This window comes from Crinia signifera, chromosome 19 (assembly GCF_055691185.1).
Source record: "Crinia signifera chromosome 19, ASM5569118v1, whole genome shotgun sequence".
In the NCBI taxonomy this organism is placed as follows: domain Eukaryota; kingdom Metazoa; phylum Chordata; class Amphibia; order Anura; family Myobatrachidae; genus Crinia; species Crinia signifera.
This window is the reverse complement of record NC_139226.1, coordinates 9297304-9323425: the sequence shown is the minus strand read 5'-3', so window position 1 is coordinate 9323425 and position 26122 is coordinate 9297304. Positions and strand designations below refer to the sequence as shown.

The following is a 26122-nucleotide window of genomic DNA, read 5'->3' as shown; positions in this document are numbered from 1 at the left end:
AGAGTGAGAGATCAAGTACCAATGAGCTTCTGACATGGCATATACAGAGCTGATTGGTTGGTGCTCCACTTTATCTTTATCCAAGATTTGATGAATCTCCCCCTTGCTCTACCTCCAGTGGGATTCTAGAATTGTTACCAACATCTTTTTGTTTTGTACAGTGCTGCCGGGATACCGATGATTGACGGCGAGTGTGGCAGCGGTCAGAATAATGACGGCAGCATCCCGAAGGAGGAAATCCCGACAGGGGTCAGGTAAGTAATAGGTCAACAGGTGAAAAACAGCGGTCTAGGTAGACACTGACAAAAGTTGGCAGAAGCAAAATCTCAACGTGTCAATGGTCAACACAGGAAAACGGTTGACACACATTTTTCATGATTTTTTTTTTAAACCGACTTACTTTATGATCCAAGTGGGCATAGAGGGAGAATATTATAGAGTCGGGCGCAGTGAGCCATGAGAGGGGCACGGTACACTAATACAGTGTCGACACAGGCACCACAAACAATTATGAAGAACTTGTGTAGACCTTTTCCAGTGTCGACCCTCTGACCATACCCATCCCACACCGTGTCTGCCCCTCTATAAATAAAAGCCTAATAATAATGCAGCCCCCTCTTAGATGAACTCCAATGAGGGCGCAGCGTTTGGTGTAATGAGCATCATGTGAGGTGTGTGGCAGTTGGTTCTGGGGGGTATTACTAGGGGGCGCTACTGATCCGACACGTTAAGGCTGACTGGCAGAGAGAGCACTTATAGCAGCTGGGATACGGTCATTGTGTCACCAGCATGATGGTCGACACCATTAGGTCAACATGCTTTTAGGTCGACATGACTTAAGGTCGATCTGGGTTAGGTCGACAGGGTCATTAGGTCGACATGCATTTATGTCGACATGACTTAATGACGACATGGGTTAGGTCGACAGGGTCATTAGGTCGACAGCGTCATTAGCTTGACATGAGTAAGGGCGACAGGGTCATTAGATCGATGTGGTTTTTTTTACTGTTTTTCTGAGCCGACATGTGCCGACAGGCGGTATTTCATGCCCTACCTTACACTAGGGCGTGGTGGGAGAATAACATAGTGCCCGAAGCATAGCGAGCGTATCGCTATGTTTTAGTGTTTATGTTGACTGTGTTGACACTCTGGATTTTTATGCTGCATTCACCATTATCATGTCAACTGTGACCACGCAGACCTAAGGCATGTCGACCACTAGCAGTTGACTGTTGAGTCGTCAATGTCAAAATGATTACTACCGACCTAAAGTCCGCACATGTACTGTGTCACTATAACCTGGAGCCCAGGATCTCTGCCAGGTAACAGAAGCCAGAATGCTCAGTGGGTTTGCTGGAGGCGATTTGCCCGGTTTCTGCTTTTGTAATTTATCATGGATCCCAGTGGTCTATGTCAGGGTGCGACAATCCACTTACTGTGCATGAGGCTGCACTTCACAGCACCTGAGGCTGCAGCATTATGGGGGGGATGTAGTAACCTTTCCCTTCTCTCCAACCACGCGTTTCGCAGTGATGCTGCTGGATGTCTTAGCACTGCGAGGTGTGAAACAGAAAGGAACCGGAGAGGTGTTACAATAACTCTCTGTATCTCTATATCACAGACGTCTATTGCCAGGGCTGGATTAAGGTTATTGGGTGCCTCAGGGCAACTATATTGCCAAACCAATAAAATTGGCAATAAGATATGCTGCCAATGTTATTATAAAGTATAGTGTGTAAATACTCCCAGCACCACAAGTGTGGCAAACAGCTCATATTATATGCCACACAGATCCACCAGTTCACATTATGCTCCAGTGCCCACCACAATCTGATATAGCTACACTTGGGGAGGGGGGGGGGGGCATATCACCGGGATATGGTCCTTCCCAGCCCCCGCAATGCGCTCCTTGTTACATGCCACCATTGCGATATTTTTGGTGCTAATGTTTCGGTTTTGATTCTAATGTCATTGTCGTGCTTTGGTTGTGCAGAGCCACTTTGAAGTGCTTTGGTTCGAAATTCGGATTTCAGTTTGAAACTTGGGTTTATGATTTCTCAGGGTTGGTTTAAACCAAATAATAATAAAAAAAAAACACTCTATGAACCAATGTAGTAAGTCACAGACACAACAAAGATATAGGGAGGTGAATCAGATAAGAGAGGTGCTAAATCTGCCTAGCATCAAGCTTCTCCAACATTACCATAGTACAGAAAAAAACATAGTTAACACTCACTCAATCTTAAAGAGTAAACACCAACACATTAAACAGGAAATACACAGAGAAAACACATCATGGTTTAATCTTCATATTTACTTCAATTCCTAATAATTTTTTCTTCTTTTCGTTTAGTTCATTCAAAGCTTTGAACTGAAAAGTCATATAAATGTCTAATGCCAGTGACATGTCCAGTGCTAATGCTTAACTCCTTTTTTTGTGTTTGTGTTTCTCTGAACAGTACTTTTGCATGTTTTAAATAGGTTTAGGCTAAAATTGTTTTTATTGAAAGATTTAAAATAAATCATATCAAAGCCTAATAACGTTGGATTGTTACGGGTCCCGCACAGGGCAGCATTCAGGCATTGTCTGAGCGATTTTACTAAATCACTTAGAAAATGCCTGAAAACGTATGTAAATCGCTGTGTGCATAGACCACAGCAACTTAAGTACGCGCCACCGCTGTTCCGCGATTCAGAACGGCCGGGTCAGATCATTTCAGTGCAGTCGCTCAGAAGGTCCTGCACATCTCCCGCATATGTGGCGCGGGCAGTTGAACAGGGCTTTCTCAGCGATGCCGCACTCTCATCTGCATCCGCATGTCCCCACCGGCAAACTGCTCCGAGCGCTGAAATAGCGCAGTACTGGGTGTGTGGCAGTCCCCCCTTCCCCACAAGGCTGCTGCCTGGTTCTTGAATATAGGGGGGTCTTATTTATTTTTTTCCCCTGTTATGCAAGAAACCAGGACTGGGGCAGTTCACGTTCATAGGGGGGGCTGTGCCATTTTATTACATTATTTATTTATTTTCCTATTATAGACAAAAGAACATGACACTCCCACCCAGGCATTTTTCCAACCCATTGTTTAAATTTCAATATTTTGAAATGTGGGTGTTTTCGGATTCCTAAAGACCCGCATTGTGTATCCCTAGCGCTAACATCGCACCCTGACCGCAATACAAATGTGATTATTGATATTCTGGTATAAAGAATAATCCATTTGTTTTGTGTTTATCACCGCTGGATACACCTGCCCCTTTGTGAGTCACACAGTAACGTGCCCTTCTACCTGTCTGCCCATACATGTGAGGGGTGTATTACACATTGATGGATATGACCTTACAGTAATCTCATCTCCAGCTGAACTTCACACCGTGCTATCACAGCAAATGACCAAGGTCGACATGGGGTTTTTCACTGTTTTTTGAGCTGACATGTGCCAACAGGCGGTATTTCATGCCCTACCATCCACTAGGGCAGGGCTGGGCAACACCGGCCCTCCAGATGTTAGTGAACTACACATCCCAGGATGCGTTGCATTAGTTTTGCTATGTGGCCATGCTGAAACTGATGCAAGGCATGCTGGGATGTGTAGTTCATTAACATCTGGAGGGCCGGTGTTGCCCAGGCCTGCACTAGGGTGTGGTGGGATAATAGTGCGCCCGACGCATTGCGAGTGCAGCGAGCGATGCGTTGCACTTCAAACTGTGTCCATGTCAACTGTGTTGACATTGAGGTAAAAAAACTGTGAAAATCCCCATGTCGACCTTTTGACTGTCGACCTAGACATTGTCTAACTAATGACCTGTCGAACTAACGACCTGTCGAACTAATGACCTTCCGACCTATAACCATATCGACTTTTCCCCATGTCGACCTTTTCCGATTTCGACCTAATGGTGTCGACCTAATGACTGTCGACCATCATGCTGTAGACCTAAATGATCCCAACCAATCAGATCTGCGGGTGCCCTGTATGGCAAGCGGGCGGGCGACTGACATTCACTGACACCAGCTGCCCGCCCCCTGCGTCATCAGGGAATTACCATGAGAACGCTCAGTGCTTTCATGGGGGCGCCTATAAAACGCGGGGTGTTCCCATGGGTGAATCCCCGGCCCACCACCCCACATCCCCCGCCCCCGTTGTGTGCGAGCACCCAGCAAATAATCTATCATAACTGACTATGCGTAGTAGCAAAAAAATCAGTCCCCCGTGCAAACTCGTGATGGACCGATTAAACCAGAATCACCCCCATTGTCACCAGCTTACCCCATAGAATCAGGGGGGCTTCTGAGCATCTGCGGATATCCAGTACCCCTGGGGTCTATGGAAGTGATTAGGGAAATGAGATCTGTCTGTGACTCACTGATGACTGTTTATGGAATTATTGATCGGCAGAGAAAACCTCTTTTTATTCTGCAGTCCCTGTTTATGATTTCCACGATCCCTGTTTTTTTGCTGGCCCGGGGTGGGGGTGGGTGACTGTGGGGTCCTGCCACCCGTCGCTCATCATTCCGCATTCTCACTAAATTTTTCATGTATTTTTCCTTTCTTTTTTTTTTTTGCTTCTGTGGATTGAATTCTCCCCGGGAGGAGAAAGGGTGGAGAGATGGAAGGAGGAGGAAGTGAAAGAGGGATGGGAGGAGAGAGAGAGAGAGGGAGAGAGAGACAGATGAGGAGGGGGGGATGGGGCACGTCTTTGTATAGCAAGAACGAGGCTTCACCAGACAGACACCCAGATAGAGATAACCCAATATTTGCGTGACATGCACACTGAGAGATAGATGCATCGGTGATCGGCGTCAGAGGGTACGCCACGAGACAACATCCTCTGCAGGGCGAGACTCCCCGTAGAGCGTTCAGCATCTGCGTCGCCGCAGCCGAGACATCCCCGGACCAGAGGAGGGAGACAGCCGGCATCACCGTCTAAGACAGCAGCACCACAGGAGAGGGCTGGACGGGCGCATCCGAGAGAATGGAACACACGCTGCTCCTTGCGAGCTGCATGCTGCTACTGAGCGTCCAGGTGAGGAAGGGGGGGGTGGTAGGGTGATAGGGTGGAGGGGATGGGGGGCAGCTGCAGTGCACAGCTGGGCTGGGTGGAGTCCTTGTATTTTGCAGCACTAAAGTAACCCCCCAATGCATAGGTCACCCCGCCACGGTCACACACCGACCCTCCTCTGGATGACCCTCGGCCCACTGTGTGGCAGGGGGGCCCTGAGATGCTACCACTGGGTACTAGGATGAGCAGCACCACCGCCAGGGTCAGAGATGGTGCACTGTGTGGGGAGAGGTGACGCTGTGGTCAGAACATGGTGGAGATCCTTGGACGAGCAGCTGCAGAGCTCTGTAGGTGTGTTATGCTCTGCACTGAGGAAGAGCAGAGCCAGTGTGCAGTGACAGCTGATAACAATGAGTGGTGGTGGGCACAGGGCATGTTTGCTGGGGTGGGTCGTCTTCCGCTCAGGGGCTGCCAGCGGACAACCCCAAGGGGCTCATTGTATAATGGGCAAAGAGCGAGCGCTGCAGGACCCCGGGGCTAGGCGTCTGGGCATCAGGGGATGGTGCAGTGTGGTTCAGGTCTGGGCTGGAATCGCAGCTGGTTCCTGGTGCCAGGATGGAGATTAATGGAATTAGTAATCGTGTGATGGGTCTGTAATGGAACAGCAGATACTGTGGGGGGAGTGAGGGGGGGGGGGGGGGGGTAGCGTTCTCTATCTGGTTAGGTAATGAAAGGTTGGAAGCCTCTGGCATTTGTCGTGTAGAAATCTGATTTCACGGATGTGTGTGCCGTGCGTGTTTACATTTACGTGCGCAGACCTAGAACGCCGGCGGCGGAAGCCACTGCCGCCGACAGGAGAGGCGACTTGTCATAGGAGCTTGCAATCTGTTCCACTAGTAAGTGCAAGAGAGAAATATTAAAAATAATACCTGCCTGTATCTGTGGGGGACTGCCTGTGTCTGTGGGGGACTGGCTCTCCTCGTTCTATCGGTGCGGTGGGTCAGGCTCAAGAGGGGCAAAGGGGTTGCACCCTTACTGGGGCGTGAAAAACAAAAACTGTAAGAGCCACCGGGTCAGAGAGGGCAGAAACAGGTGGCTGCGTGTTGTGGCCGGGGGAGATTACAGCACCCTTCCTCCGTCTCTCCCTGGCACTGCCCGCCACCCTGCAAAAAACACAGACAGACTCCCTTTCACAAAGGAACAAGAGTGTATTGTAAGTGCCCGTGTGAGGAGCAATGGGCCCCGTTCACAATGGCCGGGCCGGTGCGTAGCACGGAGACTCTCATTGGATGGATCCCAATTGTTTTCTAGAGGGCAGATAAACAACACAGAGGTGAAGCATCAGCCGGGGGCAATGTAATAATGTCCTGCAGTGACAGTTCCCTCACAAGCCAATGCACCTGGGATGCTGTTGCCCATAGCAACCAATAAGATTCTGTTTATCATTTGGATGCAATAGAGAAACGATTGACATCATTAGATTGGTTGCTATGTCCAAACAATGGCCCTCCAGCTGTTGTGAAACTACAAGCCCCATCATGCCTTGCCACAGTTTTGCTAATGAGGAATGCTAAAACTATTGCAAGGCATGCTGGGATGTGTAGTTTCACAACAGCAGGAAGGCCGGGGTTTGGACATGCCTGTTCTAGAAGGTGTTAAATAAACGGTTGTCATGGGCAACATCCCATCTTCAATATAACTCCCACCTTAGTAAATGTACCTCAGAGTATCTAGGTCCATAGTCAATATATGGTCAATGTAGGCAAAAGGTCGACACAAGCAATTGGTCGACATGGCAATAGGTAAACACATGAAAAGTGGTCCACGTGCACAATTGTTGACATTGACACCAAAAAAAGTGAAAACTGTATGTCAACATTTGCACGTCAACCTCAGCCCTTTACTTGTGTTGACCTTTTTCCAGTGTCGATCTGGCGCATATTGACCTTTTCAGGTTGACCTAAACCAGGCATGTCCAAACTGTGGCCCTCCAGATGTTGTGAAACTACACATCCCAGCATGCCTTGCAATAGTTTTAGCATTCCCTAATAGCCAAACTGTGGCAAGGCATGCTGGGACTTTCACAACAGCTGGAGGGTCAGACATAGTTTAGACATGCCTGCAATAGACATTGTCATCCTGTCACAGTATACTACACCCGGGCAATTCCTAAAGACCCCTCTAGTTTAGGACAGACAGCACTAAATAAATGTTCTGCACCGAGCCCACAGCTGGCACCTAGGGCAGGGATGGTGACACCTGGGGCAGGGATGCAGGGATGCTGACACCTAGGGCAGGGATGGTGACACCCAGGGCAGGGATGGTGACTCCTAGGGCAGGGATGGTGACACCTAGGGCAGGGATGCAGGGATGCTGACACCTAGGGCAGGGATGCTGACACCTAGGGCAGGGATGGTGACACCTAGGGCAGGGATGCTGACACCTAGGGCAGGGATGGTGACACCTAAGGCAGGGATGCTGACACCTAAGGCAGGGATGCTGACACCTAGGGCAGGGATGCTGACACCTAGGGCAGGGATGCTGACACCTAGGGCAGGGATGCTGACACCTAGGGCAGGGATGGTGACACCTAGGGCAGGGATGGTGACACCTAGGGCAGGGATGGTGACACCTAGGGCAGGGGTGGTTAACTTTTTAACTAATAATACAAGGCCGTGTTCCATCGTTCGCTCCATGTCAGGCCTCCTTTTACTCCTTCTCGCGAATATCGCCATCTTGCGCAGTAGAGTTTTTGTCTTTGGGGTAATTCGAGGCACATTTGTAAAAATTGCGCATAGGGCTCGGGAACCGTGTTATATTCACATGTACATAGCCTGCCCCTACATTTCCAGGCCCTCAGTAAGGCTGGCCAATTCGTCTGATTTACCAACGCTCCGGGTTGTGGCAGTGGCTGAGAGGTGGACGCTGTAGCCATAGCTGCCTTCCCTCCTGCATTCTGCAGGAGACTCCCTGACATAGCAGCAATCTCCCTCTCTCTCTCATTAGTCTAGCAATCTCCCTCATGTCACCTAGCCCACATTACACTGTTACATCATAGTTACCTCCCCTCCTGCATTCTGCAGGAGACTCCCTGACATAGCAGCAATCTACCTCTCTCCCTCATTAGTCTAGCAATCTCCCTCATGTCACCTAGCCCACATTACACTGTTACATCATAGTTACCTCCCCTCCTGCATTCTGCAGGAGACTCCCTGACATAGCAGCAATCTCCCTCTCTCCCTCATTAGTCTAGCAATCTCCCTCATGTCACCTAGCCCACATTACACTGTTACATCATAGTTACCTCCCCTCCTGCATTCTGCAGGAGACTCCCTGACATAGCAGCAATCTCCCTCTCTCTCTCATTAGTCTAGCAATCTCCCTCATGTCACCTAGCCCACATTACACTGTTACATCATAGTTACCTCCCCTCCTGCATTCTGCAGGAGACTCCCTGACATAGCAGCAATCTCCCTCTCTCCCTCATTAGTCTAGCAATCTCCCTCATGTCACCTAGCCCACATTACACTGTTACACCATAGTAACCCCCCTCCTACATTCTGCAGGAGACTCCCTGACATAGCAGCAATTTCCCTCTCTCCCTCATTAGTCTAGCAATCTCCCTCATGTCACCTAACCCACATTACACTGTTACATCATAGTTACCTCCCCTCCTGCATTCTGCAGGAGGCTCCCTGACATAGCAGCAATCTCCCTCTCTCTCTCATTAGTCTAGCAATCTCCCTCATGTCACCTAGCCCACATTACACTGTTACATCATAGTTACCTCCCCTCCTGCATTCTGCAGGAGACTCCCTGACATAGCAGCAATCTCCCTCTCTCCCTCATTAGTCTAGCAATCTCCCTCATGTCACCTAGCCCACATTACACTGTTACACCATAGTAACCCCCCTCCTACATTCTGCAGGAGACTCCCTGACATAGCAGCAATTTCCCTCTCTCCCTCATTAGTCTAGCAATCTCCCTCATGTCACCTAACCCACATTACACTGTTACATCATAGTTACCTCCCCTCCTGCATTCTGCAGGAGGCTCCCTGACATAGCAGCAATCTCCCTCTCTCTCTCATTAGTCTAGCAATCTCCCTCATGTCACCTAGCCCACATTACACTGTTACATCATAGTTACCTCCCCTCCTGCATTCTGCAGGAGACTCCCTGACATAGCAGCAATCTCCCTCTCTCCCTCATTAGTCTAGCAATCTCCCTCATGTCACCTAGCCCACATTACACTGTTACATCATAGTTACCTCCCCTCCTGCATTCTGCAGGAGACTCCCTGGCATAGCAGCAAACTCCCTCTCTCTCTCATTAGTCTAGCAATCTCCCTCATGTCACCTAGCCCACATTACACTGTTACATCATAGTTACCTCCCCTCCTGCATTCTGCAGGAGACTCCCTGACATAGCAGCAATCTCCCTCTCTCCCTCATTAGTCTAGCAATCTCCATCATGTCACCTAGCCCACATTACACTGTTACATCATAGTTACCTCCCCTCCTGCATTCTGCAGGAGACTCCCTAACATAGCAGCAATCTCCCTCTCTCCCTCATTAGTCTAGCAATCTCCATCATGTCACCTAGCCCACATTACACTGTTACATCATAGTTACCTCCCCTCCTGCATTCTGCAGGAGACTCCCTGACATAGAAGCAATCGCCCTCTCTCCCTCATTAGTCTAGCAATCTCCCTCATGTCACCTAGCCCACATTACACTGTTACATCATAGTTACCTCCCCTCCTGCATTCTGCAAGAGACTCCTTAACATAGCAGCAATCTCCCTCTCTCCCTCATTAGTCTAGCAATCTCCCTCATGTCACCTAGCCCACATTACACTGTTACATCATAGTTACCTCCCCTCCTGCATTCTGCAGGAGACTCCCTGACATAGCAGCAATCTCCCTCTCTCCCTCATTAGTCTAGCAATCTCCATCATGTCACCTAGCCCACATTACACTGTTACATCATAGTTACCTCCCCTCCTGCATTCTGCAGGAGACTCCCTGACATAGAAGCAATCGCCCTCTCTCCCTCATTAGTCTAGCAATCTCCCTCATGTCACCTAGCCCACATTACACTGTTACATCATAGTTACCTCCCCTCCTGCATTCTGCAGGAGACTCCCTGACATAGCAGCAATCTCCCTCTCTCCCTCATTAGTCTAGCAATCTCCCTCATGTCACCTAGCCCACATTACACTGTTACATCATAGTTACCTCCCCTCCTGCATTCTGCAGGAGACTCCCTGACATAGCAGCAATCTCCCTCTCTCCCTCATTAGTCTAGCAATCTCCATCATGTCACCTAGCCCACATTACACTGTTACATCATAGTTACCTCCCCTCCTGCATTCTGCAGGAGACTCCCTGACATAGAAGCAATCGCCCTCTCTCCCTCATTAGTCTAGCAATCTCCCTCATGTCACCTAGCCCACATTACACTGTTACATCATAGTTACCTCCCCTCCTGCATTCTGCAAGAGACTCCTTAACATAGCAGCAATCTCCCTATCTCCCTCATGAGTGTAGCAATCTCCCTCATGTCACCTAGACCACATTACACTGTTACATCATAGTTACCTCCCCTCCTGCATTCTGCAGGAGACTCCCTGACATAGAAGCAATCACCCTCTCTCCCTCATTAGTCTAGCAATCTCCCTCATGTCACCTAACCCACATTACACTGTTACATCATAGTTACCTCCCCTCCTGCATTCTGCAGGAGACTCCCTGACATAGCAGCAATCTCCCTCTCTCTCTCATTAGTCTAGCAATCTCCCTCATGTCACCTAGCCCACATTACACTGTTACATCATAGTTACCTCCCCTCCTGCATTCTGCAGGAGACTCCCTGACATAGCAGCAATCTCCCTCTCTCCCTCATTAGTCTAGCAAACTCCATCATGTCACCTAGCCCACATTACACTGTTACATCATAGTTACCTCCCCTCCTGCATTCTGCAGAAGACTCCCTGACATAGCAGCAATCTCCCTCTCTCCCTCATTAGTCTAGCAATCTCCCTCATGTCACCTAGCCCACATTACACTGTTACATCATAGTTACCTCCCCTCCTGCATTCTGCAGGAGACTCCCTGACATAGAAGCAATCGCCCTCTCTCCCTCATTAGTCTAGCAATCTCCCTCATGTCACCTAGCCCACATTACACTGTTACATCATAGTTACCTCCCCTCCTGCATTCTGCAAGAGACTCCTTAACATAGCAGCAATCTCCCTCTCTCCCTCATGAGTGTAGCAATCTCCCTCATGTCACCTAGACCACATTACACTGTTACATCATAGTTACCTCCCTTCCTGCATTCTGCAGGAGACTCCCTGACATAGAAGCAATCACCCTCTCTCCCTCATTAGTCTAGCAATCTCCCTCATGTCACCTAACCCACATTACACTGTTACATCATAGTTACCTCCCCTCCTGCATTCTGCAGGAGACTCCCTGACATAGCAGCAATCTCCCTCTCTCTCTCATTAGTCTAGCAATCTCCCTCATGTCACCTAGCCCACATTACACTGTTACATCATAGTTACCTCCCCTCCTGCATTCTGCAGGAGACTCCCTGACATAGCAGCAATCTCCCTCTCTCCCTCATTAGTCTAGCAATCTCCCTCATGTCACCTAGCCCACATTACACTGTTACATCATAGTTAACTCCCCTCCTGCATTCTGCAGGAGACTCACTGACATAGCAGCAATCTCCCTCTCTCCCTCACTAGTCTAGCAATCTCCCTCATGTCACCTAGCCCACATTACACTGTTACATCATAGTTATCTCCCCTCCTGCATTCTGCAGGAGACTCACTGACATAGCAGCAATCTCCCTCTCTCCCTCACTAGTCTAGCAATCTCCCTCATGTCATCTAGCCCACATTACACTGTTACATCATAGTTACCTCCCCTCCTGCATTCTGCAGGAGACTCCCTGACATAGCAGCAATCTCCCTCTCTCCCTCATTAGTCTAGCAATCTCCATCATGTCACCTAGCCCACATTACACTGTTACATCATAGTTACCTCCCCTCCTGCATTCTGCAGGAGACTCCCTGACATAGAAGCAATCGCCCTCTCTCCCTCATTAGTCTAGCAATCTCCCTCATGTCACCTAGCCCAGATTACACTGTTACATCATAGTTACCTCCCCTCCTGCATTCTGCAAGAGACTCCTTAACATAGCAGCAATCTCCCTCTCTCCCTCATTAGTGTAGCAATCTCCCTCATGTCACCTAGCCCACATTACACTGTTACATCATAGTTACCTCCCCTCCTGCATTCTGCAGGAGACTCCCTGACATAGAAGCAATCACCCTCTCTCCCTCATGAGTGTAGCAATCTCCCTCATGTCACCTAGCCCACATTACACTGTTACATCATAGTTACCTCCCCTCCTGCATTCTGCAGGAGACTCCCTGACATAGCAGCAATCTCCATCTCTCCCTCATTAGTCTAGCAATCTCCCTCATGTCACCTAGCCCACATTACACTGTTACATCATAGTTACCTCCCCTCCTGCATGCTGCAGGAGACTCCCTGACATAGCAGCAATCTCCATCTCTCCCTCATTAGTCTAGCAATCTCCCTCATGTCACCTAGCCCACATTACACTGTTACATCATAGTTACCTCCCCTCCTGCATTCTGCAGGAGACTCCCTGACATAGCAGCCATCTCCCTCTCTCCCTCATTAGTCTAGCAATCTCCCTCATGTCACCTAGCCCACATTACACTGTTACATCATAGTTACCTCCGCTCCTGCATTCTGCAGGAGACTCCCTGACATAGCAACAATATCCCTCTCTCCCTCATTAGTCTAGCAATCTCCCTCATGTTACCTAGCCCACATTACACTGTTACATCATAGTTACCTCCCCTCCTGCATTCTTCAGGAGACTCCCTGACATAGAAGCAATCTCCCTCTCTCCCTCATTAGTCTAGCAATCTCCCTCATGTCACCTAGCCCACATTACACTGTTACATCATAGTTACCTCCCCTCCTGCATTCTGCAGGAGACTCCCTGACATAGAAGCAATCACCCTCTCTCCCTCATGAGTGTAGCAATCTCCCTCATGTCACCTAGCCCACATTACACTGTTACATCATAGTTACCTCCCCTCCTGCATTCTGCAGGAGACTCCCTGACATAGCAGCAATCTCCATCTCTCCCTCATTAGTCTAGCAATCTCCCTCATGTCACCTAGCCCACATTACACTGTTACATCATAGTTACCTCCCCTCCTGCATGCTGCAGGAGACTCCCTGACATAGCAGCAATCTTCCTCTCTCCCTCATTAGTCTAGCAATCTCCCTCATGTCACCTAGCCCACATTACACTGTTACATCATAGTTACCTCCGCTCCTGCATTCTGCAGGAGACTCCCTGACATAGCAACAATATCCCTCTCTCCCTCATTAGTCTAGCAATCTCCCTCATGTCACCTAGCCCACATTACACTGTTACATCATAGTTATCTCCCCTCCTGCATTCTGCAGGAGACTCCCTGACATAGAAGCAATCTCTCCCTCATTAGTCTTGCCTGTTACATTGACCATAAATGATATGAATTGATCCTGGTCCACCAACCCAAGGCACCCCTGAAGGGTCCTGAGGCACCCCAGGGTGCCTAGGCACACAGTTTGGGAACCACTGGTGTACAGTATAATGCCCGTAGTAGTATTGCGTCATAAACATAATGTGCCCAGTAGCAGCAGTGCCATAACTTGATATTTTATTGCCCTGTGCCAGAAAAGGAATTGGTGCCCACACACACAAAATAGGGACAAAGCGCACTGTAGGCACGCATCAAAACGTTTGCACTGTAATGCCCCTTATGCATTATGCCAGACACCATAATGCCCATTACAAATTATGCCACACAATGTAATGTTTATTGCAAATTGTACAATAATGTATAATTCCCATTACACATTATGTCACACAACGTAATTCCCATTATGCCACACACCACGTAATGGCCATTACACATTATGCTACACAAGGGGGGCAGATGCTGTGTAGAGAGAGTGGGGGACAGATGCAGGGTAGAGAGGAGGAGGGCCGATGCTGGGCAGAGAGAGGATGAGGGCAGATGCTGGGCACAGAGGGGGGCAGATGCTGGGCAGGGGGGGGAGATGCTGGGCAGAAAGGGGAACACATATGCTGGGCAGATTCTGGGTAGAGGAGGGCAGAAGTTGGGCAAAGAGGGGGGCAGAAACTGGGCAGGCAGGGTGCTAGATGGATGTATACTGTAACTCACAGATGGGGCCATTCTTCTGTTATCTGATGATCCTCAGTATTCTAAGGGTCAGGGGAGCGTGTGACCCAGCCCTCCAATCAGGAGCTCCTCTAACCAGCATGTGCCGAGCTCCTCCACTCACAGCTCGGCACAGGCTGTTCTGATCCTGATTCTGTCATCAGGGGGAGGGTCTCGGCACCGCAGTGCGCTTAGGAGCAGAGACTTCCCCTGCTGCTGCTGGTCTGGTCTCTGTTTCATCCTGTAAGTCGTCCTCCGCTCTGCTGCCTTACACACACCAGCAGCACCCGGCAGCACTGATTTACCTGCTCACAGCAGAGTCCCAGAGCAGGCAGAGCAGAGTCTACACAGCCTGGCGCCTCCCTGCTTTGCAGGATCTGCTGAGCGGGTAGCGCCGACCCTGGATATAAGTCATTTTAGATGATTCCTCTCAGATGTAGCAGTACACACCCGCGCTTCTAGGTGCCACGTTCACAATCTCTTCTCACAATCTCTCCACGCCCTTTGGGTGGAGAATGACACGTCCGCTCAATGGTGCAAAATTCTATTACCAACTATAATCTCCCTGAAACTAGTTTTCAAAAGTAGGCAAGTATGGCTGTAGCACATTGGGCATAATTCATTAGCAAGTCTCCCCTAAATGCCAGCGGCACCTGAGCAAGCTACTAGCACCCAGCATGCATTGCAATATGCTTTTTTTTAAGGCGGGATGGGATGTATCATTGCGCACAGACAGGCAGAGAGGCCTGGAAAGGTGCCGATCCCGGCGTTGTGCTCAGTGTGCTGCCGGCGTTCCCTGGTCCCGCTGAGCGCACATGCGCGGCAGCCATTGCTGAAGGTTTACCAGAGAAGAAAGCAGGGCTTCCAATACTAACTCCATCTGATGAATCTAGGGGCCTGATTCAGACCTGATCGCATGGCAGACAATTATCGATACACTGCGCATGTGTACTGTTCCATTTGCAGGTGATTGACAGGAAGTAGGCATCTGGCGGGGGGGGGGGGGGGGGGGAAGGGACATAAGTTTCCGAAAAACCGCTGGGGGTGTCCGGGGAAACCGCTGGGGGGTACCAAAAAGTTTTAGGGGAGGGTGTGAGACGTCAGCTCCAGGCCGGTGTGATCAGTTCTGAACCGGTCCATAGCTTCCTATATTAGTGTATGGGGGGGGGGGGGGGCTGCGTTACCTATATAAGGAATAGCCTCATTGCACTAATGTGAGTCAGATTTCTGTGTCAACACAAGGATCTGGTTGACATGGCGAAGGTCCACAGTAAAAAGGTCTGTGTCTCCAGCACAGAACTTGTAGCTCAGTATCCCCTCCCCACCTTCACTGCTTATACTGTGTGACGGTACCACCTTATCCTACAGACACAGCCGCTTGTCAGCATCTCTCTCCTGGCTGTCACTTGTAGTTCCACGTGGCAGCAGTTTCACCAGTGACGCTGACGTTACCCCAGCACATTGCATGCTATACCCTTAGCTGCCACCGACCCCCTTTCCACGCAATATTACTGTACCAGGAGGCATCCTCTCACTCTGCCTCATAGTGGACAATGGCTGTTGGGGCTCATTAAATAAAACAATCTTCTCTTTTATTCAACAATTAGGCCCCTGCCCATCCTATGGAGGCCGTACATCTCCCTGGTAACTTATTCTATCAGGAATTTGTCAGGTAAACGGCAAAATCCTACATCTTACACATCCCTGACACACCGAATATGGTCATTTTTGGGTCATAAACAAGGAATCATGGATTCCCAACATGTATGATTATTCCAATTGCCCAAGTCCGGCACCAGAGGAATGGCCAATTGTCTTAATTAATTGCAGGAGGATGGGCCACATAACTTTTTCGGTCTCTGTCCCTCTTTTTCTTTCTTTCTTTCATTGGCTGGTGATTATCACAGCATCCACCATTGCCCTGCTCTTTTCCCTCACTGGTGGAGCACAGTAGCTGCCTCCTGCCCCGTCCCAACCTCTGCTATCACTCTGAACTGTCACTTTCTGGTCATCCCAACTGGAACTAGTCCCGGCCTGAGCACGTTCTCTGTTGAGGCTCATTGTCCCATGTCACTAATGGGTGCAAAGTTAATGAAGTGTCAAAAATGTCATGTAACCAGGTAGGAATCAGTACCCATGCCCCATGACTTCTGCATTTGGGTTGCAGAGTGACTAGAATGATGCCCTTAGAGCATCCTTAGTAAGCTACAGATGCTTTATGGCAGCCAAGCCCGCTCATCCTGATGTCATTGCTGTTGACATGTAGTTAAATGGTTAAGTGCTACAAACTGTTATTGTGCATGACTCATCAGCCTCAAATCACATCACATGTCTGAGTCACCAGACTTAAAGGTCAGGCTGGTTATATAGCAGGTGCATGTTGTTTATTTGGCTCTATAAAATATTATACATGTGCCCAAGCCTGTCATTGTGCTATTGGAGAGTCACAGTGCTGTACTTAGCCCAAGAGAGATTGATAGATATCATATTGACTGCTGTTTGTCTTGTACCACCTGTATCCGGTTAGCTTAAAAAAACCTACTCTGGTTTGTTCCCAACAGGTGGACTAACCTACGCACCTACCTACTTGTTTTGCATCTGCCAATAATTGCATCACATGTTATGGGGATGGGCAGGTACAGGCACTTGTAGTTCCTCAACAGCTGGAGTATCATATGTTGTCTTAACCTGCTGTAGAAATGTATTTTATTATGAAATATAAATGCTTGCTACATGCATGGCAGGCGTGACATGGCACTAAATTAGTGTAATTGTACTCTTGCAAAGTGTGTTGTACGATTTACACTCCTGTCTCATGGCGCCACACAATGCAATACTGCTAATGAAGGCAGCTGTAAATTCACTGAGACTCCTGATGAACGAGGTCGCATTCCTAGTACTGGTGCTAAACTATCCCAGGAAAGTAATCCTGTTAGTGACAAATGGCCAACACGTCTGTGATTTATATCAGGGTGGCCTACCTGACCCTCTCCTTCAGGGAGAAAATGCTCTGTTCCTGGGCTTCCCTGGTAATGTATGATTGCCAGCACCTGTGGTGACACCTTTCTTATCAGTTACCTAGCTCCCCACAGGTGCTGGCAATCATACATTATCCATACCTCCCAGCATGCCCCTCTCCAGGAGGACACAATGCTCTGCTCCTGGGCTTCCCTGGTAATGTAGGATTGCCAGCACCTGTGGTGACACCTTTCTTATCAGTTACCTAGCTCCCCACAGGTGCTGGCAATCCTACATTATCCATACCTCCCAGCATGCCCCTCTCCAGGAGGACACAATGCTCTGCTCCTGGGCTTCCCTGGTAATGTAGGATTGCCAGCACCTGTGGTGACACCTTTCTTATCAGTTACCTAGCTCCCCACAGGTGCTGGCAATCCTACATTATCCATACCTCCCAGCATGCCCCTCTCCAGGAGGACACAATGCTCTGCTCCTGGGCTTCCCTGGTAATGTATGATTGCCAGCACCTGTGGTGACACCTTTCTTATCAGTTACCCAGCTCCCCACAGGTGACAGCAATCATACATTACCGGGGAAGTCCAGGAACAGAGCATTGTCTCCCTGAAGGAGAGGGTCAGGTAGGCAACCATGTAATACATTAGGAGGTGGTTCGAGTAACAAGTGTACAGCATACTTGCCTACTTTTGAAAAAGTAGTTTCAGGGAGATTATTGATTGGCATTAAGGGGGCGTATCACATTCTACACAAGGGGCATGTCTCTCCCCACGTATGGGCGTGTCTACTGTCACTCAGGGGTGTGTTCTGCCGTGCAGCTAAAAACTAAAGTGCAGTACTGGCTACAAACTGATATCTCTGCTACATTACACAGCATCACCCCATCACATAGCAGGCCGATATTTGACATCACACAGGAGGGCTACACACTGACGTCACAGCTACATTACACAGCAGGGCTACACACTGACGTTACAGCTACGTCACACAGCAGGGCTACACACTGACGTTACAGCTACGTCACACAGCAGGGCTACACACTGACGTCACAGCTACGTCACACAGCAGGGCTACACACTGACGTCACAGCTACGTCACACAGCAGGGCTACACACTGACGTCACAGCTACGTCACACAGCAGGGCTACACACTGACGTCACAGCTACGTCACACAGCAGGGCTACACACTGACGTCACAGCTACATCACACAGCAGGGCTACACACTGACGTCACAGCTACGTCACACAGCAGGGCTACACACTGACGTCACAGCTACGTCACACAGCAGGGCTACACACTGACGTCACAGCTACATCACACAGCAGGGCTACACACTGACGTCACAGCTACATCACACAGCAGGGCTACACACTGACGTCACAGCTACGTCACACAGCAGGGCTACACACTGACGTCACAGCTACGTCACACAGCAGGGCTACACACTGACGTCACAGCTACGTCACACAGCAGGGCTACACACTGACGTCACAGCTACGTCACACAGCAGGGCTACACACTGACGTCACAGCTACGTCACACAGCACGGCTACACAATGACGTCACAGCTACGTCACACAGCAGGGCTACACACTGACGTCACAGCTACATCACACAGCAGGGCTACTCACTGACGTCACAGCTACATCACACAGCAGGGCTACACACTGACGTCACAGCTACGTCACACAGCAGGGCTACACACTGACGTCACAGCTACGTCACACAGCAGGGCTACACACTGACGTCACAGCTACGTCACACAGCAGGGCTACACACTGACGTCACAGCTACGTCACACAGCACGGCTACACACTGACGTCACAGCTACGTCACACAGCAGGGCTACACACTGACGTCACAGCTACGTCACACAGCAGGGCTACACACTGACGTCACAGCTACGTCACACAGCAGGGCTACACACTGACGTCACAGCTACGTCACACAGCAGGGCTACACAATGACGTCACAGCTACGTCACACAGCAGGGCTACACACTGACGTCACAGCTACGTCACACAGCAGGGCTACACAATGACGTCACAGCTACGTCACACAGCAGGGCTACACACTGACGTCACAGCTACGTCACACAGCAGGGCTACACAATGACGTCACAGCTACGTCACACAGCAGGGCTACACAATGACGTCACAGCTACGTCACACAGCAGGGCTACACACTGACGTCACAGCTACGTCACACAGCAGGGCTACACACTGACGTCACAGCTACGTCACACAGCAGGGCTACACACTGACGTCACAGCTACGTCACACAGCAGGGCTACACACTGACGTCACAGCTACGTCACACAGCAGGGCTACACACTGACGTCACAGCTACGTCACACAGCAGGGCTACACACTGACGTCACAGCTACGTCACACAGCAGGGCTACACACTGACGTCACAGCTACGTCACACAGCAGGGCTACACACTGACGTCACAGCTACGTCACACAGCAGGGCTACACACTGACGTCACAGCTACGTCACACAGCAGGGCTACACACTGACGTCACAGCTACGTCACACAGCAGGGCTACACACTGACGTCACAGCTACGTCACACAGCAGGGCTACACACTGACGTCACAGCTACGTCACACAGCAGGGCTACACACTGACGTCACAGCTACGTCACACAGCAGGGCTACACACTGACGTCACAGCTACGTCACACAGCAGGGCTACACACTGACGTCACAGCTACGTCACACAGCAGGGCTACACACTGACGTCACAGCTACGTCACACAGCAGGGCTACACACTGACGTCACAGCTACGTCACACAGCAGGGCTACACACTGACGTCACAGCTACGTCACACAGCGGGGCTACACACTGACGTCACAGCTACGTCACACAGCGGGGCTACACACTGACGTCACAGCTACGTCACACAGCGGGGCTACACACTGACGTCACAGCTACGTCACACAGCAGGGCTACACACTGACGTCACAGCTACGTCACACAGCAGGGCTACACACTGACGTCACAGCTACGTCACACAGCAGGGCTACACACTGACGTCACAGCTACGTCACACAGCAGGGCTACACACTGACGTCACAGCTACGTCACACAGCAGGGCTACACACTGACGTCACAGCTACGTCACACAGCAGGGCTACACACTGACGTCACAGCTACGTCACACAGCAGGGCTACACACTGACGTCACAGCTACGTCACACAGCAGGGCTACACACTGACGTCACAGCTACGTCACACAGGAAGCGGTACATCTGTCAGAACAGACTTAGGTCTACAGTCATTAGGTCGCCCCCGGAAGGTCGCCTGTCCCCAAGGTCGACAGGGTTAAAAGTCGACATGGCTCAAGGTCGACACGACTTAAGGTCGACATGGGCCAAGGTCGACATGGTTTTAGGTCGACAGTCATTAGGTCGACATGAGTTTTTCACTGTTTTTTTTACCTGAATGTCGACACAGTCGACATGGACACAGTTGGAGTTGCACCGCAGCCCCTTGCATCGCTCGCGATGCTTCAGGCACGGTGCCTCGCTGCGCTCGGCACACTATTTTATTCTCCCACCACGCCCTAGTGGATGGTAGGGCATGAAATACCGCCTGTCGGCACATGTCGGCTCAAAAAACAGTGAAAAACTCATGTCGACCTAATGACTGTCGACCTAAAACCATGTCGACCTTGGCCCATGTCGACCTTAAGTCATGTCGACCTTGAGCCATGTCGACCTTTAACCCTGTTGACCTTGGGGACAGTCGACATTCCGAGGTCGACCTAATGACTGTAGACCTAAGTCTGGTCTGACAGATGACCGTTTCCCGTTACCCAGCACTGCTTAACACTAACAACGTTATACATGGCCCCACCCCCATATTACACACAGCACATTGGACACACACCATTGTACAGTATACACAGCCCCTCCACATTACACCCAGTACACGCAGCACATTGTACACAATCCCATGGTACAATATACACTACATACACCCAGGGCCGGCGCCACCACTAGGCAGCTCTAGGCATTTGCCTAGGGCGCCGGCACCTGGAGGGCGGCAGTTCGCCCCTCATCCCCAGCGAACTGTGTAAAAAAATTGCTGCCCCGGCATTACTGCAGTGCTGGGGTGGTCAGGGGTGTCCGTGCCGTAGGGGTACCTGTGGCGCCGTCATGTGTATAAAGCTGGCTGCGGCCGGCGGGGTCCCTGTAGTGAATAGCAAATAACTAGCGCTTCCCGCGCCGCCACGCGCATAGCGCTAGTTATTTGCTATTCACTACAGGGACCCCGCCGGCCGCAGCCAGCTTTATACACATGACGGCGCCGCAGGTACCCCTACGGCACGGACACCCGTGACCGCCCCAGCACTGCAGGGACGCCGGGGCAGCAATTTTTTTACACAGGTACCACCCCCCCCCCTCCCTCCCCCCGGCACCGGGGCGCCCCCACCCCGACTCGCCTGGGGCGCACCGGTGCCTTGCACCGGCCCTGCATACACCATATGTTATTACACCCAGTACACACAGAACATTGTACACAATCCCATGGTACAATATACACTACATACACCATATGTTATTACACCCAGTACACACAGCACATTGTACACAATCCCATGGTACAATATACACTACACCATGTTATTACACCCAGTACAGACACTACTGAATATTACACACTGCCCCTACTCCCCCAGGACATACACCACTAAATTGTATTACATATACACCCCCCATTCCCCTTATATTGCAGCCATGCACACACTATACACTCCCACCCCCCTCCAAACGCACACATTACATGCAGGCAGCCCCCAGTGCACACACAGCACTAACCTGGCTGTGTTACTCCTGGCTGGGGGTGCAGGATCCCGGCAGTGTGGAGGGGGAGGCAGATCACTGCAGGCTGAGGACTGGAGGAAGGAAGGAAGAGCTGGCAGCAGGCTCACTGTGGTGGGCGGGGCCAGCTGGAGTAAAGCAGAGGCCTGGCTGCCGGCTCTGCTGCTCCTCTCAATACACTACAGTGCAGACTGACTGCTTCCTGTCAGCGCGTACACACAGCAGCAGCAGCAGCAGCCTCCCTGCACGCTCCGCCCCCCACATATTCCGGATGAGCGCATGCGCAGTCCATATTTTAATGTATGGACCCAGAGACCAGGAGGACTGTGGGGCTTTGCGGGGCAGCGGGAGGCTCTTGTGAAAGTCGGGAGCCTCCCGCTAAATGCGGAAGACTAGGCAAGTATGGTGTACAGTAAATGCTCGGCTGGGGGTATTCTGGCAGTAGCAGTATCACCCCTCCAGTAATAAAGGGGCTGCAGGTGGTAAGCATTTTGGCCCTTATTCAGATCTGATCTCAGTACAAATTTGTTCTCAAAATGGCCAAAACCGTGTGCACTGCAGGTGGGGCAGATGTAACATGTGCAGAGAGAGTTATGCCCCTTAAACTAGGGATGGACATTGGAAGTCCACCATCGAACGAAGGCTGGGCTTCCGCCATCAAATCTTTTGATGGTCATTGACTATCGCATCAAAAGAATTCTATAGAAAAAAAATCCTAATCCCAGAAGCACTAAAGTGCGGATGGCTGGGGGCGGGACCATTGCATGTTTACCATTATGCATTGAACCCGCAATCCCTGGTATTATACCCATTATATCACCTTCACTCTTCCAGGCAGGCGGGGAATAGCCATAGAATCAGGAGTCTCCTCATAGGGCAGTATTCAATGAGTTTTATGGCGAATTTGTGCTTTTTTCGCCTTGGACGGAGCATTTTGCTCTCCAAAAGCGAGCAACCCTATTCAATGTGAAATATTCGCCGTCTTTCTAAGTGATTTTCGCCGTCTCTCTCCGTGTAGCAATTCTCCATCTTTTCATGGAGAGCTGGAATGTGAACTTTTAAACTAAAAGGTTTTTTTTTTAAATTTTGGTGTAAAAAAATCAGCATTTTTTTCTGTGAAGGGGCATGTTATTTTTATTCATGTGCTTATAGCACATGAATATATATTTAATAAAAAAAAAATATTTTTTTAATTTTTTTTTTTTTTTTTTTACACAGAGCAGCCAGCAGGGGGCCGGAGCTCTCGAGCCGCTCATTAGATATTCATATATTCACTGCATCCGATCATTACATATGCACGATCGGGTGCAGTGAATACTGGGTCCCCCGCTGGCTATAGGGGGGGGCAGCTTGTACTGCCTGGGTCCCGGGGAGCCCACCTCCCCTCCACATATGTTCTGGGGCAGCAAGGGGGACTTTAATCTCTCTGGCTGCCACCGTCCCACGGCTCCCTGCCGCGGACGCTCGTCCGCGGCAGGGGTTAAGACTCGCCGCGAGTGGCGGCGAGTCTTAACCACATTGAATAGAGGGAGCAGGAGTGGCAGCGAGCCCTCCGGAACAGGGCGAGTGCATGGCGAGAGAAAAAATCTCTCGCCATGCACGGCAAATTTTTTTCATTGAATACTGCCCATAGTCTTGGCTATTTCTGGGGAAAGTATCCTACTGAACGTATAGATGAAAGTCTAAAGTAGAAAAGTGGTGATGTTGCCCTTAGCAACCAATGAGCTTATGTCTATCATTTTGTAGAAAGCTATGGTGAAATGATAGCTAGAATCTATATGGAGGCTTTAGTAAATCCACCCCAAAGTGACTGGAAATGTTGGTCCTTTACCGCTTGTTGTTTATCTGTCACAATCAGATTTGTCTCCGATGCTGAGTTCTTTACATAGCTCTCAGTATATTGTGGTCTTCAGAAAAATGGCTGCTGCCTTATTGGCTCAGTCATGATATCCTGGAAAGCGGGAAGGGGTCAGGCAGGTCAGCTCAGTGGTGCCAATGCAGGGTGGCGCGGCTTGTAGTTCGGACTACCACCTCATCCCTTTCATTTTGGACACATATAATAATTACACCGGTTCTGTGGCTGGTTAAAACCAGAGGAAATAGAGTCTTGAAGTCAGCCAGCCACAGAACCTGTATAATTAATATGTGTCCGGAATTAAAGGGATGAGGTGGTGACCCTAGTCATAGTGGATGGACCAGGTATTGGGGGTAGCGGGAGTGTGGGCGGCTTCAGGAGACTTGCCCGCTTATCAGGGTGTGCTGGAGTTCCACCTGATTATCAGTCGCCTCTCAGCAGGTCTATGGGCGGGATGTACTATGACGAAAATGCGGTAAAACCCCCGTTTTTCCACATTTTCAAATTTACCAAAACCCGGCTGCACCGTCTTCCGTCACCTTTAGGTGGCGATACCCTATAGAAGCCTATGGGCTTTTATCGCTGCCCGCCGTCCGCATCCCCCTCTCCGTCCTCCGTGCTGCTCCTCCTCCCCCAGCAGCATGTCACAACCGGGGATGTCCTTCCAGCTGCAGGGGGGAGGAGGAGATGCCGGGGACGCCGCAGGGCCCAGGAGGTGATGAAGACCCCCGCACCGCGATGCCAGCCGCATAGGTTAGTACATATGCGCTGGCATTGTGGCGTGGCGAGGGGCGGCGATGTATGTTAATACATCCTGCCCTAGGAGAGAAGTCACGTATGATTCATTCTCCTCAGCTGAGGAAAACAAACATTTAATGTGCCCCAAGCAGGTTCTGTACTGCATGCTGGATGTTGTGCGGTCTCTGCTCTGTGTCTGGGGGAGGGGATTTACTAAGATCTGAGTTCTATTTCTCATGGGAGGTTGCTATGGGCAACAATCAGAATCTACTTCTTATTTATTTGGCACCGTCTAGAAGATTGGTTGCCCATGTGAAATAGAAGTCCCCTCTTAGTAAATTCCCCGCTGGGTCTCAGGTATATTTATGGCAGAGCAGGTGACACAGAGTCATGATGTTGTGTTATTATTCAGTACTCTGCAAACCCTGCAGGATATTACTGTTATATTTCTGTACCGTGGGATAACTACTGTAACCCCATCTTATTATATCCCAGGTATAAGTGAGACCATTGCAGTAATAAGAGGATGATTCAGCGCTGTTCGCACATCCCCGATGGTGGGCGCAGTAATGCGCATCTGAAAACCCCGCGGCGGCGAGCACCTGCAGCTGATTGTTCATTCACCAGGGGACTCGCTGCCTGATGGACAGACAGGGGGGCGCTTTGGGGTGATCTGAATTGGGCCCTAAGCCTGCTGCACGTTGTCACGGAGTTATAGGCAGACAACTGGGGGAACTTGTCTCCTCTTTATCTGGTATTATGGGCTAAGGGCCGTACATACGTTTTGTACTGTGTGAGGAGATGCCCGTGGGGGCGCGTATGGCATCGCACAGTACAATCGCACCGTGTATGGGACCTTCACAGGAGTTGAGATTCATGAAAATTCTGCCAATCAGTTCACTAGGATCTAATGACATCGTTGAGACAAGAGACTGATGTCATCAGTGATGTCATTGGCTCTGAGGGAGTTGATTGGCTGCATTCTCAAGCCTATTAATCAGGCCCCAAATAATGGCTAAGGGCATACATATGGATGCCCGATGGTGGGGATGCCGGCATTCAGAATATCAATAACAGGATCCGATGGAGGGATTCCAACAGGGGTCAGGTAAGTATACTTACACTTCCACTGCCCCCCCCCCCCCAAACCCTAACCCTCCCTTCCCGCAGCCTAACCTGCTCCCCCTCACAGTTTACCCCCAAACCACCTCGCCAGTGCCTAACCCCCATACCCCATTGCCTAAACCCCCTCCCTCCGTTCACCCTAACCCCCCCCCCCCCAATGTGTAAACCCCCCTCACCCAGCCAAATGATACCACTCCTGTTGCCTACATCCTCATTGTTGTCGCCATTCGGTCACCGACCTCCTGGCGGTAGTTGGGATGCTGGCATCGGTATTATGACTGCCGACATCCTATTTGCTGGAATTCTGA

At 50.3% G+C, this 26122-nt stretch overlaps 1 protein-coding gene across 2 annotated transcripts in view; it reads left to right on the top strand.

The window, feature by feature from the left end:
• Positions 1-4659: 4659 nt before the first annotated feature.
• APLP1 (amyloid beta precursor like protein 1) overlaps positions 4660-26122 on the top strand; it is a 53801-nt gene continuing 32338 nt past the window's right edge. Inside the window, exon 1 of one of the 2 annotated variants that reach the window (XM_083161997.1) lies at positions 4660-5025. In XM_083161997.1, the coding sequence (XP_083018123.1) occupies positions 4975-5025 (51 nt within the window). In that variant the 5' untranslated portion in view covers positions 4660-4974. The remainder of the gene's footprint in view (positions 5026-26122) is intronic. The other variant, XM_083161996.1, reaches the window with a different exon arrangement.